At 43.2% G+C, this 17,461-nt stretch overlaps 1 protein-coding gene across 1 annotated transcript in view; it reads right to left on the bottom strand.

The window, feature by feature from the left end:
* LOC144260381 (kinesin-like protein KIF20A) overlaps nt 1-17,461 on the bottom strand; it is a 45,117-nt gene that overhangs the window by 11,081 nt on the left and 16,575 nt on the right. Inside the window, exons 10-14 of the mRNA XM_077808996.1 lie at nt 14,913-15,059; nt 10,910-11,075; nt 9,389-9,562; nt 5,844-5,983; nt 2,686-2,851 (exon numbers count right to left, since the gene is read on the bottom strand). Coding sequence (XP_077665122.1) covers nt 2,686-2,851; nt 5,844-5,983; nt 9,389-9,562; nt 10,910-11,075; nt 14,913-15,059 — 793 coding nt within the window. The remainder of the gene's footprint in view (nt 1-2,685; nt 2,852-5,843; nt 5,984-9,388; nt 9,563-10,909; nt 11,076-14,912; nt 15,060-17,461) is intronic.

The following is a 17,461-nucleotide window of genomic DNA, read 5'->3' as shown; positions in this document are numbered from 1 at the left end:
AAACATTCACCAGTTTGCTCATGTTCTCTTGGAGGAATGCCACCTGGATGCCCAGGGCTGTGGTTACATGGTGTAACGGTCTTGGTACGCCTTAAAGTCCTCTGGAATAGGAGAGGACAAACGAGGAAGCACAGCATCATCTGGCAATGAGGACGAAGGTCTTGGGTGAGCCAAGATTGTCTCTTGTTCCCAGGAAGACAGGAGGAAGGATGCCATCTGCTCCAAAGACAAGATGGCGGCTTTGGGATCAACCACAAGCAACCACTGTCACCTGGTGGGTGACTTGTCTTGAAGTGGGATGAAGAATGGGATCTCCGCAAATAAGGAGTGTCTTACTGAGTCCAAGGCCACTGATAGGGTATTGGTGGCCAGGAACCTCCATCCCAGCCACGAGGTACCTGACAACCTGGGAGCCATACTGATCCATTGGCATCCCCTGGAGTTCACTGGTTGATACAGAGCGGGACAACTGACTCTGAATCAGAGCACCGGGTTCTCGGCAACATGGGCGGAGAGAGACCCAAGGGAGCCAAACATTGGTCCGATTCATCCATCGCCCAGAACAAGGTGGGAATCTGGGCCCCTGATGAAGGCAGTACAGAGCATGCTAGTGCCACAGGGAACATTGGTTCCGATGAAAACAGCCGTACTGGAGCATCTGAATGCACAAAACGTCAAAGGTGGTGAAAGCTGCCATGAGAGCACTTGCAGCATTGAACATGCCGGGGCTGAAGAGAGTGCTGGTGCTGAGGACCCCCCACACCAATTCCAGTACCAGCTCCATCCCCACCACAGGAAGGGGAGCATCTAGATGCAGTGGCCAGGGACATGGAGGTTCAGTGGCTCGCTACAGTGGAGGTGGCGCAACCCTGGGACCAACAGTGAGAGCAGGACCAAAAGGCAGAGGTGGTGTGTGGAGGCCTGGTACACCGACAACATGGACAAAACTGGTACTGACATCTCCCTTGTTGGTACAGATGCAACGGATGCCTTAAGACTGGAGCCAGAATCAATGGTATCGGGTTTCTGCATTTCCCACCTAGTACCAGGGAAGGGTCAGAGGTATTTGTGCTATCCTTCCTGCCAGAACTGACCTTGTGCTGGTCTGAACTTTTCCAAGGGGAGGCAAAGGAGTCCCCTCAAGACCTCTTCCTCAGCACCAATGACAGAATAGCTTCTCTGTCTTTTTGGCAGGGCGCCTACCCCAGAATGAGGCATGGCAGTGCTCTGAGTCTGAGGGGGGCCTTGGTACCAGATCAGGCCACATGGCCTATTCAAGCAGGTGCTGCTTGAGGCAAAGGTCCCACACCACCCAAGTCCACTTCTGAAACAGTATACAGATTGAATAGTGCTCTTAAGGTGTGCCTCACCGAAACAAAGCAAGCAACCGTTGTGGGGATTGCTATTGAGGATCACTCCTCCACACTAAGGACAGCATTTAAACCCCAGTGAGGGCATCAGCAGGGAACATTAAACTAGGCATGAGATTGTGAGACTTCAGCCACAGGTGGTGAGAAGGAACTGCATTGGGATAGGCAAGGTGCCATCTCAGATAGCCAGGGAAGGAGCCAGAGCATGAGTGCTACCCTTCTACAGCTATTGCTAGGCAAAAGGCTCTGGCTTGCTGGACATGTACACACCTAGTGTGGAATACATGTCTGCATCTACTTGAAGAATGTGTAATTTAGTGTGGGATACAGCTACTAAAAGACTCAAGAGTCTAGACTCTTGAGTATAGACTCAAGAGCCTTTTGGGTTTTATTCAAAATTTTGATTTCTCACCACAAAACTACCAACCTCCTGACCATCAACTGCTTCCCTCTGGACCTTCAGAATTAAGAGCTGCTATGAGGGCTATCCCTCTCACTCACCACGTCTCCCTTCTGCTCTTCCTCCACACAAACTCCCCCTCAAAGATTGAAGTCTTGCTCCCACCCTCTACCTCCTTGCAAGTTGTGGGATCCCATATTAGCTCCTGGCTTCTATGCCATCACTCTCATACCCCCAATCCTTTGTGTTGCTACCTTCCTCCTCCAGTTATTCTAGGTCTTTCCTCTTGACGCAGCTTGATCAAATCCACATTCCCTCCAGTTATAACGAAGTCCTCACACACCCACAGAATTGATGTCTGGGTGGAGTGTGCAGGTAGTGTTTCCGCACACAACAGGGCTCATTGGTGTTAGCCATGTAGAGCGTCTATGCTGCAATAATACAGGCACAGCTGGCTTGTGCCAACTCACTCAGGCTTATGGGGCCTGGGCTATGGGGCTAGAAAACTCTCGTGCAGACATTCAGGCTCAGGCTGGAGGGTCCTAAAGCCCAAGCTCCAGCTGTAATGTCTACACTGCAATTTTATAGCCCTGCAGTCCAAGTCTGCCAACATGGGCGAGCCACAGGTGTTTTATTGCAGTGTAGATATACCCACAGCCAGAGTTCCCAGAGAAGCTATTAGCATAGAAACAGTATCAGAAAAAGCCTGACACACCCTACTAGCACAATATGACCATGTATTCACAGCATCAATGAGCTGAGCTACCTCAAAAGTTATTTTGGTGGCTTAGTTTACAATGTTACAGCTAGAGGGAGAATTCCTGGAGGATACCTTTAAGGAAAGGCAATGTTACATAGGCTGACAATTTAAAGGACACTACATACACTGCAATTAAAAAACCAAATGAAGTCTACCTCAACTTTCTCTTGTTCAGCTACAAACTCTTCTATTGGAACATAGTGGTCTTCAACTTGTTCCATTGCACACAAATATGCATGTTTCTTTATAGCTTCCTTATACATTTCAAATGTATTCTCCAACTTTTCCTCATAACTTTCTCTCACATCTTCCAAGCGTTTACTGAGAATGATAAATCAAGTTAGCTTGAGTTTACAGGATTTTACAAGAGTCAAAGCGTTAATATTTCAAAACTACATGTGAAACCTAGAAAGAGTTGGACAAAGTTTCAAAGTAAATAAAAATCATGAGGTTAAATGGGAGACTAGCAGAAGAAATGTACACTACTTTAAGTTCTACTTTTTAAGCTTGCAGTAATTTCACTTAGTCCTTGAGAGACAGTCTTGTCAGATTCTATTTTTCAGTATCAGAAAAATAATTCATTCAAGTTAATCTACAGTACTAGAACATTGTAAATTAAGTAAGAGAAATCAAGAGATGCCAAAAAAAGTGTTGTTTCTAACTCCTGTGTTGTCTAGATATTAACACTAGCAAGGACTTTCTGAGCTACTTGCAATAGTGCTATAATGCAAGTCTGTGGGACAACTGTATACGCAACAGGAAGGGTTGTGTGTATATTTAATGCTGGAAGTCAGTCAAGTTTGGTTGGTCTAGTTTTCTATAGTACTTTGGTTTGGCAACAGATATTTGCTAGTTCAGGAAAGCTAAAAGCATGCTAGGTCACTGCTTTGGATCTCTCATTCAGCTGATGCAGTCACAGTACACACCAACTGGCAAGACTGAAAAAGGCTCAGAGGTATTTATATGGTCCCCATTATGGTGAGGAACTCAAATACTGCAATCTTTACTGGATTTATACTCACACCACCACAGAGATTGGGAAATGCTATTATCCCCCATTGTACAGTGGCAGAACTGAAGCACAGCAAGCCTAAAGTCACACAGAAAGCTAGTGGAGGAGAAGGCAATTGAACCTGGGGCTCCCAATCCCAAGCTAGTACTCTAAATACTTGACCATCCCTCCTCTCCTTAATATCTAGGCTCAAGCCCAGAGGTGGGCAAACTGCAGCCTGCGGGCCACATCCAGCCCACGGGACCCTCCTGCCCAGCCCCTGAGCTCCTGGTCCAGGAGGCTAGTCCCTGGCCCCTCCCCTGCTGTCTCAGCATGCCACACCACCAGTGCAACGCTCTGGGAGGCTGGGCAGTGCAGTTGCAGAGCTGTGGCCTGACCCGGTGCTCCAGGCAGCACGGCTGTAGTGCTGCCAGCCACCGGTGCTCCAGGCAGCGCGGTGGGGACAAGGGGGGTTGCATAGAGGGCAGGGTAATTTGGGGGTGGTCAGGGGACAGGGGGTGAGAAGCAAGGCAGTGGGGGTTGGGTAGGAGGCAGGGACTGGGCCACGCCTGGCTGTTTGGGGAGACAGCCTCCCCTAACCGGTCCTCCATACAATTTTGGAAGCCTGATGTAGCCCTCAGGCCAAACAAGTTTACCCGCCCCTGCTCAAGCCCCTTTGAGATTGAACTCCTATGAATTTGATCCACTTTTAAACTTGAGCCCATCTAAAATTTAGGTCTTATTTTGGCATATAACTGCAGTTTGAGGAACCAGCATAAGCTATACTGGTATAAGCACTTCTATGCCAGTATAAAATGCATCTACATCAGGAAGGTTTTGCTGGTTTAACTGTGTAGATTAACCGACCACCCTCATGCTCCAAACATAACTACGTTGACAGATTTAAGTTTAAACCAAGACTTAGATGGGCTATCCCAGCCTTAATTTTTTTTGGAGGGAGTGGGGGGGAAAAACACAGCAAGTTTCCATCAATAGACAGTGACAGACCTGACACATTAACACTATTGTAAGACGTATCTAACCAATTGTCTCCAATTTTACTACACTACAGTATAATAAAATTTCTGTGGTATTCTTATTAGGCTCACCTTGGTGCCAATCACGTAAAATACAGGGATGAGGGACACAATCCCATTGTGATTTTTGCAATTTTTTTTTAGAACTCCCTTGTTTTTCCAGGGGACGCCTCCCAAGAAAAGATGCAAAAAAATGCTACAGGTAATTTCAGGTTTCTTTAGTAGTGTGCAGACGTCTACCATCTCAGTGCATGCTTGATTTCTCTGTGTTTAGTCACCTGCCAGAGAGGCCATGGTCTATCATGGCTAGCCTCCTCTTAAAATGTCAGAAAACTGTGCTTTAGTGGAGCAGAAGCAGAAGCTGAATGAAAATGAATAGCAGAAACAAGATGAGAACTAAGCAGATGATTTGTCTTCCCACTGGCCGCGGTTCGCCGCTCCCACTGGCCGCGGTTCGCCGCTCCCGGCCATTGGCGGCTGCAGGAAGGGCGGCCAGCACATCCCTTGGCCCGCACCGCCTCCCGCAGCCCCCATTGGCCGGGAGCGGCGAACTGCGGCCAGTGGGAGCCACAATCAGCTAAACCTCCGGACACAGCAGGTAAACAAACTGGCCCAGCCCAGCCCGGCCGGGGCTTTCCCGGCACAAGTGGCGGACTGGCTTTGAGAACCACTGCCCTATGTCACATGCAATAGCATTTGAAATACCCATCAACTTTGCAGATCCCCAAATTATTGAACCAATCCCTGGAGTTACCACAACCATTGCTCAGAACCAGCTCTATGTTGTGTGTGCAGTCACATTATCTTAGCCACCAAGAAGGCGGTAATGGTTCGTGGAGCTGGCAAAAAAGCCACACAAAAGATAGACAATGTAGTGTGCTTACAAAGGTGTTCTGCCACTTGTGTAGCCATTTGTATTCTACAGCAGTCTAGCAGAGCATCCTCAGGGAGGTACTAAGTGTATGTGATTAGATCCATCATTCTTACCTGATCTGGTAGATTCTCATGTATGGGAAAGTCAGAATGAGATCCTCCAGTAATTTCAGGTTAACCATAAAATAAATCCAGTGTTGCATGCAGAGGGCATTACCACCACCTTTTTTTTTTTTGGGAAGCATGCAATGGTAGTCTGATCACTGAGACATTTTCTAGTCTTTTGCTCTTGGGAACAATAGAAGAGCTTTAGAGTTGGCCAGTCATTATTAGCTTCCTCTCTAAATGGCGTATGCATGAAATGTTCCTATTCTATATCATGTTATATAGTTTTGATGGTGTCATCGCTTACCTCCAGGTTTCCTCCGTTTCCAACAGTTGTTGAAACATGGCTTCTGCCATCTCTTTACGTATCTGCACCTCAAGAAGTAGTTTACTCTGTCTTTCTGCAACTAGCGTCTCCTTCAGGTTCTCAGTCGTTTTCAAGAGCTCCTGCATTTAAAATACTTCACTTCAGAAACCACTTCAGGAGTAACAACATGCAATTCAAATTATAAAAAAAAAAAAAAAAAAAAAAAAGGGCTATTTACCAGGCAATGGTGTTCATAAAAGCCATCTCTACCTGTCCACTATGGAACATGAAACTCCATCTCATGTTGGTTTTCCTATTGAAATACCTCAGTTCTGTTGAAACCTAATTATGTGCCCAAGAAAAGGATTTTGAGCCTACTCCCATTGAAGTTAATGGGAAAACTGATATTTACTTCAATGATTATATCTTGCTCCTACTAAATAATTCAATTAAGTCTTTCCACATTTTGGGATCACCTCCAGAGTTTCCTGCTCCATGGGCTGGAAAGCAATACATAGATATAAAATTGGGCTACTGAGAGTGGATCAGTTCAGAAGTGAACAATTAGAGTATTGATTTGCAGCAGCAAATCACTAGTATTTAGCAATCTAGACAATTGTTAAGTTGTGCACCATGACAGATCAGTTAGAAAAGAATGAATCTGGCATAAGACAAACAAGGACAGTGTTTTGTTTTGTTTTTTTAAAACAGAATGTTTTTTCAAACCAGTAGATGAGAGTTTGTTAGCCATGTCATAGCTTAATGAAATGGACACAATTCTCCACTTGGATAATTTAAATAGATTAAAGGTTGCTTTATGATACTAAATTATTAAAAGCTTTACTACCAAGACTAACAGAAGTTGACTGTTTGTGAATGACCAGGATGTTGGCTGCAGAATAGTAAAAATCAGAGCCAATAGAAAGAGGTTGCATTTCTTGCACATTTTAGTTTAGTTTAAGCAGTTTCTAGCGTTCAAAAGGAAAGGTTGAAGAGAAACCTCAAATTTGAAAACATTTACTGCAGAAACAACCTCTTCCCAGTTTGGCATTTTCTGTTTTCACCTTGGTATTTAATTGCTAAAAGATGCTAGATTCACAGACAATAAGGCCAGAAGGGACCCCTATGATCACCTAGTTCAGTGATACTCAGACCTCAGTGGTTCAGGAGCCAAATAAGCCATCAGCATTGCCCAAAAGACCCACAGTAGTGTGAATTCGTTGTTTCATTTACTGTTTAAATATGAGCATATAGTACAATAGTATGACAGGGAAATATTTAGTTTATATATTATTCTCACAGCAAAGTGACTGACCAAGGATTATTTTATCAATTACAATTAGTTAACATAGTAAAAGCATCCCGATTGGTTGTTAATTAAATCACAGTGTTTTAATGTCATGTGCTACAAAGAGCTGTAGACGACACATTAAAGAGCCACTTGCAGCTTGCAAGTTTCAGTCTGAGAATCACGGACCTAGTCCAACCTACTGAAACTACAGGCTATACAATTATTCCCAGAAGTTGAATTAGTTTGCCTTTTAGAATGATATCTAATCTCATTTTTAAAAAGGAGATAGAAGGTCTACCACTTCCTCAGATAAGGTGTCCCAATGTTTAATTTCAACTGAAATTACTACTGGAATACTGCATCTTATTTCAAGGTTGAGTATGTCTAATTTCAACTTCCAGCCATTGATCTTATGTCTTTATCAGCATGACTGACAAGCCTCCTCTATCAGAGATCTTTTTAAATGTTTACACACCTATACACAGTGACCTTCTCTTCAATAAGATGAATAGACTGAGCACCTTCAGCCTCACATCAATAAGGCTTGTATTCCAGCCCCGGCTCATTTTTATAGCTCTCATTTAACCTTTCTCCAATAGGTCCACAACCTTCTTGAAGTGTGGACACTGGGACTGTGCACAGTATTCTAACAACTGTCTTACCAACCCTGTACACAGAGGCAAGATCACTTCCTCATTTCTACTTGATATCTCCCCCCCAACCCCCATTTGTTTTTAAAAAACAACCAAGGATTACGATAGCCCTTTTAGCCACAACATTGTTCTGAGAGCTCACGTGGAGTCTTAGCTACAATGATTCTTAAATCCGCATAAGTCCCTGCTTTCCAAGACAGTCTCCCATCAGTATAGCCTGCATTCTTTGTTCCTAGGATGTAGTGCCTTGCATTTGGCTGTATTAAAATGTATTTTCTGGGTTTGTGACCATTTAACCAGACAATTCAAATCTAATCTAGTTTCATTTATTACACCACTAATCTTTGCTACTAACGTTTGCATAGGACAGATTTTCTCTCATCTAAACAGATTCTAAAAATATATTGACAAGTGTTGGACCAATAACCAACCATTTGGGGATGCTGCAACTAATGGCCCTGTTCAAGGACCTCTCCTCATTAACCACCTTCATTTTGAGATCTGTCAGTTAGCCAATTTTTAAATCCATCTAACGTGGGCCCTGTGAATTCCATATAATGCAATTTTTAATCAAGATGCCATGGAGTACTAAGTAAAATGGATTGGAGAAATCTAGGTATATCATATCAACAAAGTTGCTTTTAATCAACCTGACCTGTAATTGTTTAAAAAGGTTACAGGTCTGACAAGACCTATTCTCCATGAAACCATATGAATTGGAATAATATTTTTAGCCTCTATTAATAGAGTTTCAAATTAACTGTTCTATTATTTTGCCCAAGACTGAGGTCTTGCTAACCAGTCTAGAGTTCCCTGGGTCATCCCTTTTACTCTTTAACAATTGGAATCATGTTGGCAGACCTTCAAACCTTTGGAATTTCCCCAGTTTTCCAAAATTTGTTAAAAATTAACATTATGGTTGAGAGAGCTCCTCAGCTAGTTCTTTTAAGACTCTTGGAGGTAAGTTATTTTCAGATCAACAGATCCACTGTTTAATTTTAGCAGATGTTACCTCAGATCCTGTTAAAGATAGCAAGCCTTCTATTCCAGCCACATCATATAGGATGGATACATGCTCCTGCATTTATATGATGATTTGTATATACAAAGCAAGTTACAGACATTAACCTTATTCCCCATCACATATGAGTTTGTTAAAGTGATCTGCAAAGCTTTTAAAGACATGTTGGTAAAGTTCCCCAGGAGGAAAAGGGTAACTGTTTAAAAATAATTGGCGCTGTCTTTTAATAAAAAAAAATAAAAATAAAAATAAAACTTACTGCTTCCTTACTTTCCTGCTTAGATATTGCATCAGATTTACATCACAGTCCGAGAAGGGTTTAAAGAGGCATCCCAATCTAAATATTCACTTCCTCTGAGCTTTTCCTTTTGACCTGAAATTTCTAATGCTTACCCTCATTTCTATTCTACTTAGCCATCTTAAAGCTAGGCTGGGCCATCCTACCATCTCACAGCATGTTAAAATTACACTGAGCAGGAACCCAAGCATTTCAGATTAGGCAACTTGTCCCTTCTCCTATTATTTGGATATACTGACTAAAATATACTGTGGTATACATGACTGATTAGATTTTAACTACCTCATGGGTCATGATGGTGATGTCCACTTCCTCTTCAGAGGAGGTATCAATATCTTCATCGGGAAATTCTTCAGCAGATATGTTGGCATCAAAATGTACTATAGGCCTGCCATCCTTCCCAACCAGTTTTGGGGCAAAATATCCAAAGGTTTGGGGGTGGATTGTCTGAATAACCTGAAAAATAGTCATAAAATTTTATGTACTGTCGAGGAAATGGCATTTCTTTCTGATATTAATATAAAGGAGCTATGTTAACAAACCTTCCATCTAGCAAAGAATGTTAAAATACATATACTTTTAAGACAAACTTAAGATTGTCCCTCAGTTTTTATTTAATAAAACAAGATCTTCCTTATTTTCAGACTTGCTATGGTTAGTTATCTAAGCAGAGATTCAGAAAAAAATTCTGAGAATTTTAGCTTTTGGCACTTTTTCCCTGAATGACCAAGAGCAATTGCCTAGCATGGTTATTGCCTCATGTGGGATAAGGCTGAGAGGTTCAGGTATCCACCCTGATGTGCAAGATGAAGATTGAGTCATGGGACTTAGATCAGAGAAGCTCAGGGGATTCTGACAGACAAGCTCTATCCATCCAGAGAGGGAAGAAGCATGTACTATGGAGGGAACTCAAACAGGGAAAGTTCTACATTGAGAGCACTGTCAGAAACCCTGACTCAGGAGCTCTAACAGTTTGAGTGTAATAGAGTTTTAAATGTAAAAGTGGGTTTACAGCCCCAAACTCGAAAGAAGATTCTCTTTCCATCAAATAAATAGCTACCTCATGAGAGCAGCAGGAAATGGACAGCAAGAGGAAGCCCAGCAATTGATTCTGCGGGGCAGCTGTCAGGAAGAAATAGGAAAGCGAATAGAGCAGGTTAAGATCAAATACCATCCAAAATCCTGCATTAGTGATGAGGCAGGGAGGATAGGAACTAGCAACCATCTATGCAGGGTGGAAATTGGTCGGGGGGTGGGGGTGGGGAGGAAGAGTGAGAGCAAGTGCATGTGCGCCAGCCACTCCCAAAGAAAGTAAAGATTGTTTCTGATATTGGTTGTAAGATACTAGAGATTGCGTCTTCTTACTGCATCTCTTGAAGCTGCTGTTAAAAAGCTTTGGGACAAATGGTCAGCTTGTGCAACAAACTTACACATTCATAACTTGTGCATGCACACGATGTGGGATTACAATTTAATTATTTGCATGTACACAGGTAGCATAACATGGCCAACACTCTGTCTGGTCACACTAGGTAACTGTACTTCGTTTAGTGCATACTAATATAATTCTGCATACCTGACTGAAAAGCCACTATTTCAAGAAGATTAAGACTATTAAAAACAAGCAACAGCACTTTATATGTAGGAAGTAGTATGGTATTTTATAAGCCCATAAGAGACAAGGCAGTTGTGCTTCAAATCAAGAAGCACAGAGACTATGTGATCAGGAGTTTCAATATATATAGTCAATCTAGGCAATTTATAAGTTAAGCGTAAGAATGCTTCAAGAAGACTTCTACTTACCTGTTTGGCTGTAGCAGAAAATTTCATTAAGTGCAATGTCTCACTGTGAGCGGAGGCACACTGATTAATGTTGACAATCATACAAGCTTTGCCTTTACCACAGAAGAATGGTTGAAACAGACGAGTGAGTTTACTCTCTCTGAATGGAATATAGCTGTGTTTCACACTTAAAGAGAAAATTGTACAATTTCCATGAAGGAAACAGTGAGTTGAAATATCACATACATAGCTGACCAATAACTTTTCTAGATCCACTCTTTGAGGAAAGGTTTCAGAGTAACAGCCGTGTTAGTCTGTATTTGCAAAAAGAAAAGGAGTACTTGTGGCACCTTAAAGACTAACCAATTTATTTGAGCATGAGCTTTCATGAGCTATAGCTCACTTCATCGGATGCATACTGTGGAAAATGTAGAAGATCTTTTTATACACACAAAGCATGAAAAAATACCTCCCCCCACCCCACTCTCCTGCTGGTAATAGCTTATCTAAAGTGATCACTCTCCTTACAATGTTACAATCATACGATAATCAAGGTGGGCCATTTCCAGCACAAATCCAGGGTTTAACAAGAACGTGGGGGGGGGGGTAGGAAAAAACAAGGGGAAATAGGCTTGAATAGAGACTGGGAGTGGCTAAGTCATTATGCAAGGTAACCTAAGTTAATTGTATCTAATTTGCAAATGAATTCTAATTCAGCAGTCTCTCGCTGGAGTCTGGATTTGAAGTTTTTTTTGTTGTAATATCGCAACTTTCATGTCTGTAATGGCATGACCAGAGAGATTGAAGTGTTCTCCGACTGGTTTATGACTGCTATAATTCTTGACATCTGATTTGTGTCCATTTATTCTTTTACGTAGAGACTGTCCAGTTTGACCAATGTACATGGCAGAGGGTCATTGCTGACACATGATGGCATATATCACATTGGTGCATGTGCAGGTGAACGAGCCTCTGATAGTGTGGCTGATGTTATTAGGCCCCTGAATAGATATGTGAGCACAGTTGGCAACGGGCTTTGTTGCAAGGATAGGTTCCTGGGTTAGTGGTTCTGTTGTGTGGTATGTGGTTGCTGGTGAGTATTTGCTTCAGGTTGGGGGGCTGTCTGTAGGCAAGGACTGGCCTGTCTCCCAGGATTTGTGAGAGTGTTGGGTCATACTTCAGGATAGGTTGTAGATCCTTAATAATGCGTTGGAGGGGTTTTAGTTGGGGGCTGAAGGTGACGGCTAGTGGCGTTCGGTTATTTTCTTTGTTAGGCCTGTCCTGTAGTAGGTGACTTCTGGGAACTCTTCTGGCTCTATCAATCTGTTTCTTCACTTCCGCAGGTGGGTATTGTAGTTGTAAAAATGCTTGATAGAGATCTTGTAGGTGTTTGTCTCCGTCTGAGGGGTTGGAGCAAATGCAGTTGTATGGCAGAGCTTGGCTGTAGACAATGGATCGTGTGGTTTGGTCAGGGTGAAAGCTGGAGGCACATAGGTAGGAATAGCAGTCAGTAGGTTTCCGGTATAGGGTGGCGTTTATGTGACCATCGTTTATTAGCACCGTAGTGTCTAGGAAGTGGATCTCTTGTGTGGACTGGATCAGGCTGAGGTTGATGGTGGGATGGAAATTGTTGAAATCATGGTGGAATTCCTCAAGGGCTTCTTTTCCATGGGTCCAGATGATGAAGATGTCCTCAATATAGCACAAGTAGAGGAGGGGCATTAGGGGGACAAGAGCTGAGGAAGCGTTGTTCTAAGTCAGCCGTAAAAATGTTGGCATACTGTGGGGCCATGCGGGTACCCATAGCAGTGCCGCTGATTTGAAGGTATACATTGTCCCCAAATGTAAAATAGTTATGGGTAAGGACAAAGTCAAAGTTCAGCCACTAGGTTAGCCGTGACATTATCAGGGATAGTGTTCTTGACGGCTTGTAGTTCATCTTTGTGTGGAATGTTGATGTAGAGGGCTTCTACATCCATAGTGGCCAGGATAGTGTTATCAGGAAGATCACCGATGGATTGTAGTTTCCTCAGGAAGTCAGTGGTGTCTCGAAGGTAGCTGGGAGTGCTGGTAGCGTAGGGCCTGAGGAGGGAGTCTACATAGCCAGACAATCCTGCCAATGTTAGGGTGCCAATGCCTGAGATGATGGGACACCTAGGATTTCCAGGTTTATGGATCTTGGGTAGTAGACAGAATATCCCAGGTCGGGGTTCCAGGGGTGTGTCTGTGCGGATTTGATCTTGTGCTTTTTCAGGGAGTTTCTTGAGCAAATGCTGTAGTTTCTTTTGGTAACCCTCAGTGGGATCAGAGGGTAATGGCTTGTAGAAAGTGGTGTTGGAGAGCTGCCGAGCAGCCTCTTGTCATCATGAATAGGTCAGAATATGAACAACAGCACCTCCTTTGTCAGCCTTTTTGATTATGGTGTCAGAGTTGTTTCTGAGGCTGTGGATGGCATTGTGTTCCGCACGGCTGAGGTTATGGGGCAAGTGATGCTGCTTTTCCACAATTTCAGCCCGTGCACGTCGGCGGAAGCACTCTATGTAGAAGTCCAGTCTGCTGTCTCGACCTTCAGGAGGAGTCCACCTAGAATCCTTTTTGTAGTGTTGGTAGGGAGATCTCTGTGGATTAGTATGTTGTTCAGAGGTATGTTGGAAATATTCCTTGAGTCGGAGACTTCGAAAATAGGATTCTAGGTCACCACAGAACTGTATCATGTTCGTGGGGGTGGAGGGGCAGAAGGAGAGACCCCAAGATAGGAGAGCTGCTTCTGCTGGGCTAAGAGTATAGTTGGATAGGTTAACAATATTGCTGGGTGGGTTGAGGGAACCATTGCTGTGGCCCCTTGTGGCATATAGTAGTTTAGAAAGTTTAGTGTCCTTTTTCTTTTGTAGAGAAGCAAAGTGTGTGTTGTAAATGGATTATCTAGTTTTAGAAAAGTCCAGCCACGAGGAAGTTTGTGTGGAAGGTTGGTTTTTTACGAGAGTATCCATTTTTGAGAGCTCATTCTTTATCTTTCCCTGTTTGCTGTAGAGGATGTTGATCAGGTGGTTCCGCAGTTTGAGAGCGTGTGGCACAAGCTGTCAGCATAGTCTGTGTGGTATGTAGATTGTAATGGATTTTTTACCTTCAGTCCTTTTGGTACTATGTCCATCTGTTTGCATTTGGAAAGGAAGATGATGTCTGTCTGTATCTGTACAAGTTTTTTCATGCAGTTGATAGATTTCCACTCCATTTGTGCTGGAAATGGCCCAACTTGATTATCATACACATTGTAAGGAGAGTGATCACTTTAGATAAGCTATTACCAGCAGGGGGGGGGGGGGGGGAGGTATTTTTTCATGCTGTGTGTGTATAAAGAGATCTTCTACACTTTCCACAGTACGCATCCGTTGAAGTGAGCTGTAGCTCACGAAAGCTTATGCTCAAATAAATTGGTTAGTCTCTAAGGTGCCACAAGTACTCCTTTTCTCTTTGAGGAAATATACGCACTTTTCCATAAGAACACCCAAATTTGAATGTAACGTCCCTATCCAACAAAGCTGAACATATTCCCAAATACTGTCCAAGGAAAGAGATCTTTTAAAAAGTCAAGAAAAAAAGAATATGGACAACAAATCTGTATTTTTGGACAAGTTCATACCAGTCACAAAAAGGAGATACTTGAAGAAATCTCATGCGGAGGAGAGTCTATTTCTGAACTCTCAAGTGAGTTTACTTGCACAGATGGAGAAAAAAATCTGCACTTATGAGAGATATTGGTTGCTCACAAAATAAAAAGAGAGTCACTGGTTTTGCAATTTCATGTGTTTTCTACCATACTCCCACATACAATAGTTTTTCCCACAGGAAAAGAAGAAGAATTAAATGAGTTATAGTGATGTTTTCAATAAACATATTGCTAAATGTACATGTTAAGTGAACCATTGTCCAAGTTTGCAAAATCACTACCCAAAGCTGTGCACTGCATGGTTAGTCTTTTAGCTGAACTAAAATTCAAGTTATTATTATAGGTCTTCTCACTTACGTAGGATTCTGATTCTGCTTCAGTGCTGCAATGCATTTCCCAAGAATAAAAAGAGAATTATTAATATTCCCTGCTTCTTTTAGTCTGTCTCCAAAAGCTTGTGTCTTATTGCACCGTTCAGACCCAGCCAAGTCACAGAGAGACAATCTAAATGAAAGAATTAATCAGCAATATAAATATTGTACAAATTAAGTACAATTTTTAATATTGTTTATTTTCAGATATGTTGGTGTGACATTTTGGACACACATCTAAGATGTGAACTACAGAGTACCTTCTTTCTATTGTTTGATTCTTCAGTGGCTTTTGCAAACAGAAGGTAAGAAACATGGTTTTGTACAAAGCCTTCCCTTCAATACGAAGTCCAGACTAGGGCATCAGATAATTAAGGCTGTGAGTTTGTCACGGATTCCATGACCTCTGACTTCTGCAGCAGCCAGTGCAGCTCGCCTGAGGGCCGCCTGAGGAGCTCAGGCAAGCCCTGGGCCAGCTGCACTGGCCACTGCCGGGGCAGTCTCAGGTCACCACCCCCCTTTCTCCCTCCCCAGCAGCAACAGGAGTTTGGGTGCATGTGGGAGGGAGCTCAGGGCTGAGGTGAGGACTCTGGACAGCGCTTACCTTGGGAGGCTTGTGAAGCGGCGACATGTCTCTCCCTCAACTGTTAGCTCTGCATGCTGCCTCTGCCTTCAGGCACCATTCCTGCAGGTCCCATTGGTGGCAGTTGGGATGGGGTCAGCATGCGGAACTAGGAGCTGAGGGAGCCTGGGAGGGATGTTGCTGCTTCTAGGGAGCCACATAGGGAGCCTGCCAGCCCCGCCAACCCCTGCCATCCCCCCCACCCCACCAGGGCATGCTGTGTGCCCCTCCCCCACCCAGGCCACCCCCACACCCAAGATTTAGTCAAATATATAGTACAAGTCATGGACAGGTCATGGGCTGTGAATTTTTGTTTCCCGCTCATGACTTACTAAAAATACCCATGACTAAAATATAGTCTTACTCATAATACAGCTATAGTTAAACACATTGCAACAGCTTAAATACTGACATTAGTATTTCCATATTCCATGGAGAGATAGTTAAGCCAATGCCATAATCCTTATTTTAAAATACATAGCTATAGCTGGATACTTTTTGGATGCAGAGTAGTTTGTTTCTGCAGCTTTTAACATCTGTTTAGAGGACAGGAGTTCCCCACAGGTTGACTTTTACAGCCAAGTGTCAACACTTAGCACATAATGAAACTTTTGTCATCAAAGTTTGGATTAGGCCATTGGTTTGCCTCCACATGGTCCGCCAGAATACTCAGAAATATTTGTGCCAGGATAAACATTAAAAAAAAACAACCTGCATTATGAGGACATTTAGGTTGCAAAGTCAAGTACTCAAAAGTTGTGATGTGCCCAAATGCAGACTGCCCATGCAACCTAAGCCTATGCAGATTTTAGCCCTTTGCATGTATATGTTTAATTACATGATCACATACTATCTCCACAAGATCCCTACCTCATTCAATACACAAGATTGGTGCTGCTCAGGGAATGAGGCAGTTGTTCAATATCATTCAGTTGATGATCTTACCTTATTTACTGTAGACTAACCAAAGTGTGCAGGCAAATACAGAACACCTCATAGGGCAGTTCTCACCATAATATCAAAGTGCCTCACAAAATGTTAGTGCTCTTATCTCATTGGAGATGAATTTGTTATCTTCCCCACTTAGAAAAATAAGAAACTGACTCGCTGGCAGAGCCATGATTTCAAATCATAACATCGTGACTCAACTCATATTCATGCCTCCAGATCATGCTGCCTTACTGCCTGGGAACCCACAGCTAACAACTTCAGCTGAAGGTCTGAGTGCTCAGAACTTCTGCCTATCAGGCCCCAGGTGGCTCAAAGGAGGTGCCCAGAGAAAGAGGAACATGATTAGTGGCACCTGCCAAAATTTTGTCTTAAAGGACTTCCTCAGTAACACATGAACTATGGCAGAAGCAGGTCTCTCCTTTGGCCTTCTCCTGCCTTAAATCACATGATCATTCTTTCACCTTCCTGAAGTCCTCTATTTTGTTCTTTTCACTCCTACCAACTTCTAGAGGAAGGGGGAAAGGGATCCTATAGACATCTTCTTTCATTACACAACCCTGATTCAGTCCCTGAGCACTGTCCATTCTGTGCACTGCAGGAAGGAGGAGTCCTGTGGGGAAAATAAGTTAGTATGTGTATAATACATATGATCACAAGCAGGCTGAATTAAGGTTGACCAAGCAACCTACCATTCCACAACTTCCAAGAGCTTGACTCTGCCACCTAAGCATTCTTTTAACAATGTAGTTTCCTAGGTTTAAAAGGAAATACATAAAGATAACACCCATCTGCCCGAGATCATACATCATTGGTAGAGTCTGGACTCTGAACCTTCTGCAGTGTAGCGCAGTTTGAGGTGTGAGACTCACTATATTATACAAACAGCAGCAAAAGGCAGTTACCATTAGGGGAGGCTTGATGGGGTCACATACCGAGTTGGGGGACACAGCCAAGCCTAGCTC

Source organism: Eretmochelys imbricata, chromosome 2 (genome assembly GCF_965152235.1).
Source record: "Eretmochelys imbricata isolate rEreImb1 chromosome 2, rEreImb1.hap1, whole genome shotgun sequence".
NCBI classification, from domain to species: Eukaryota; Metazoa; Chordata; order Testudines; family Cheloniidae; genus Eretmochelys; species Eretmochelys imbricata.
This window is presented reverse-complemented; position numbering and strand designations above follow the sequence as displayed.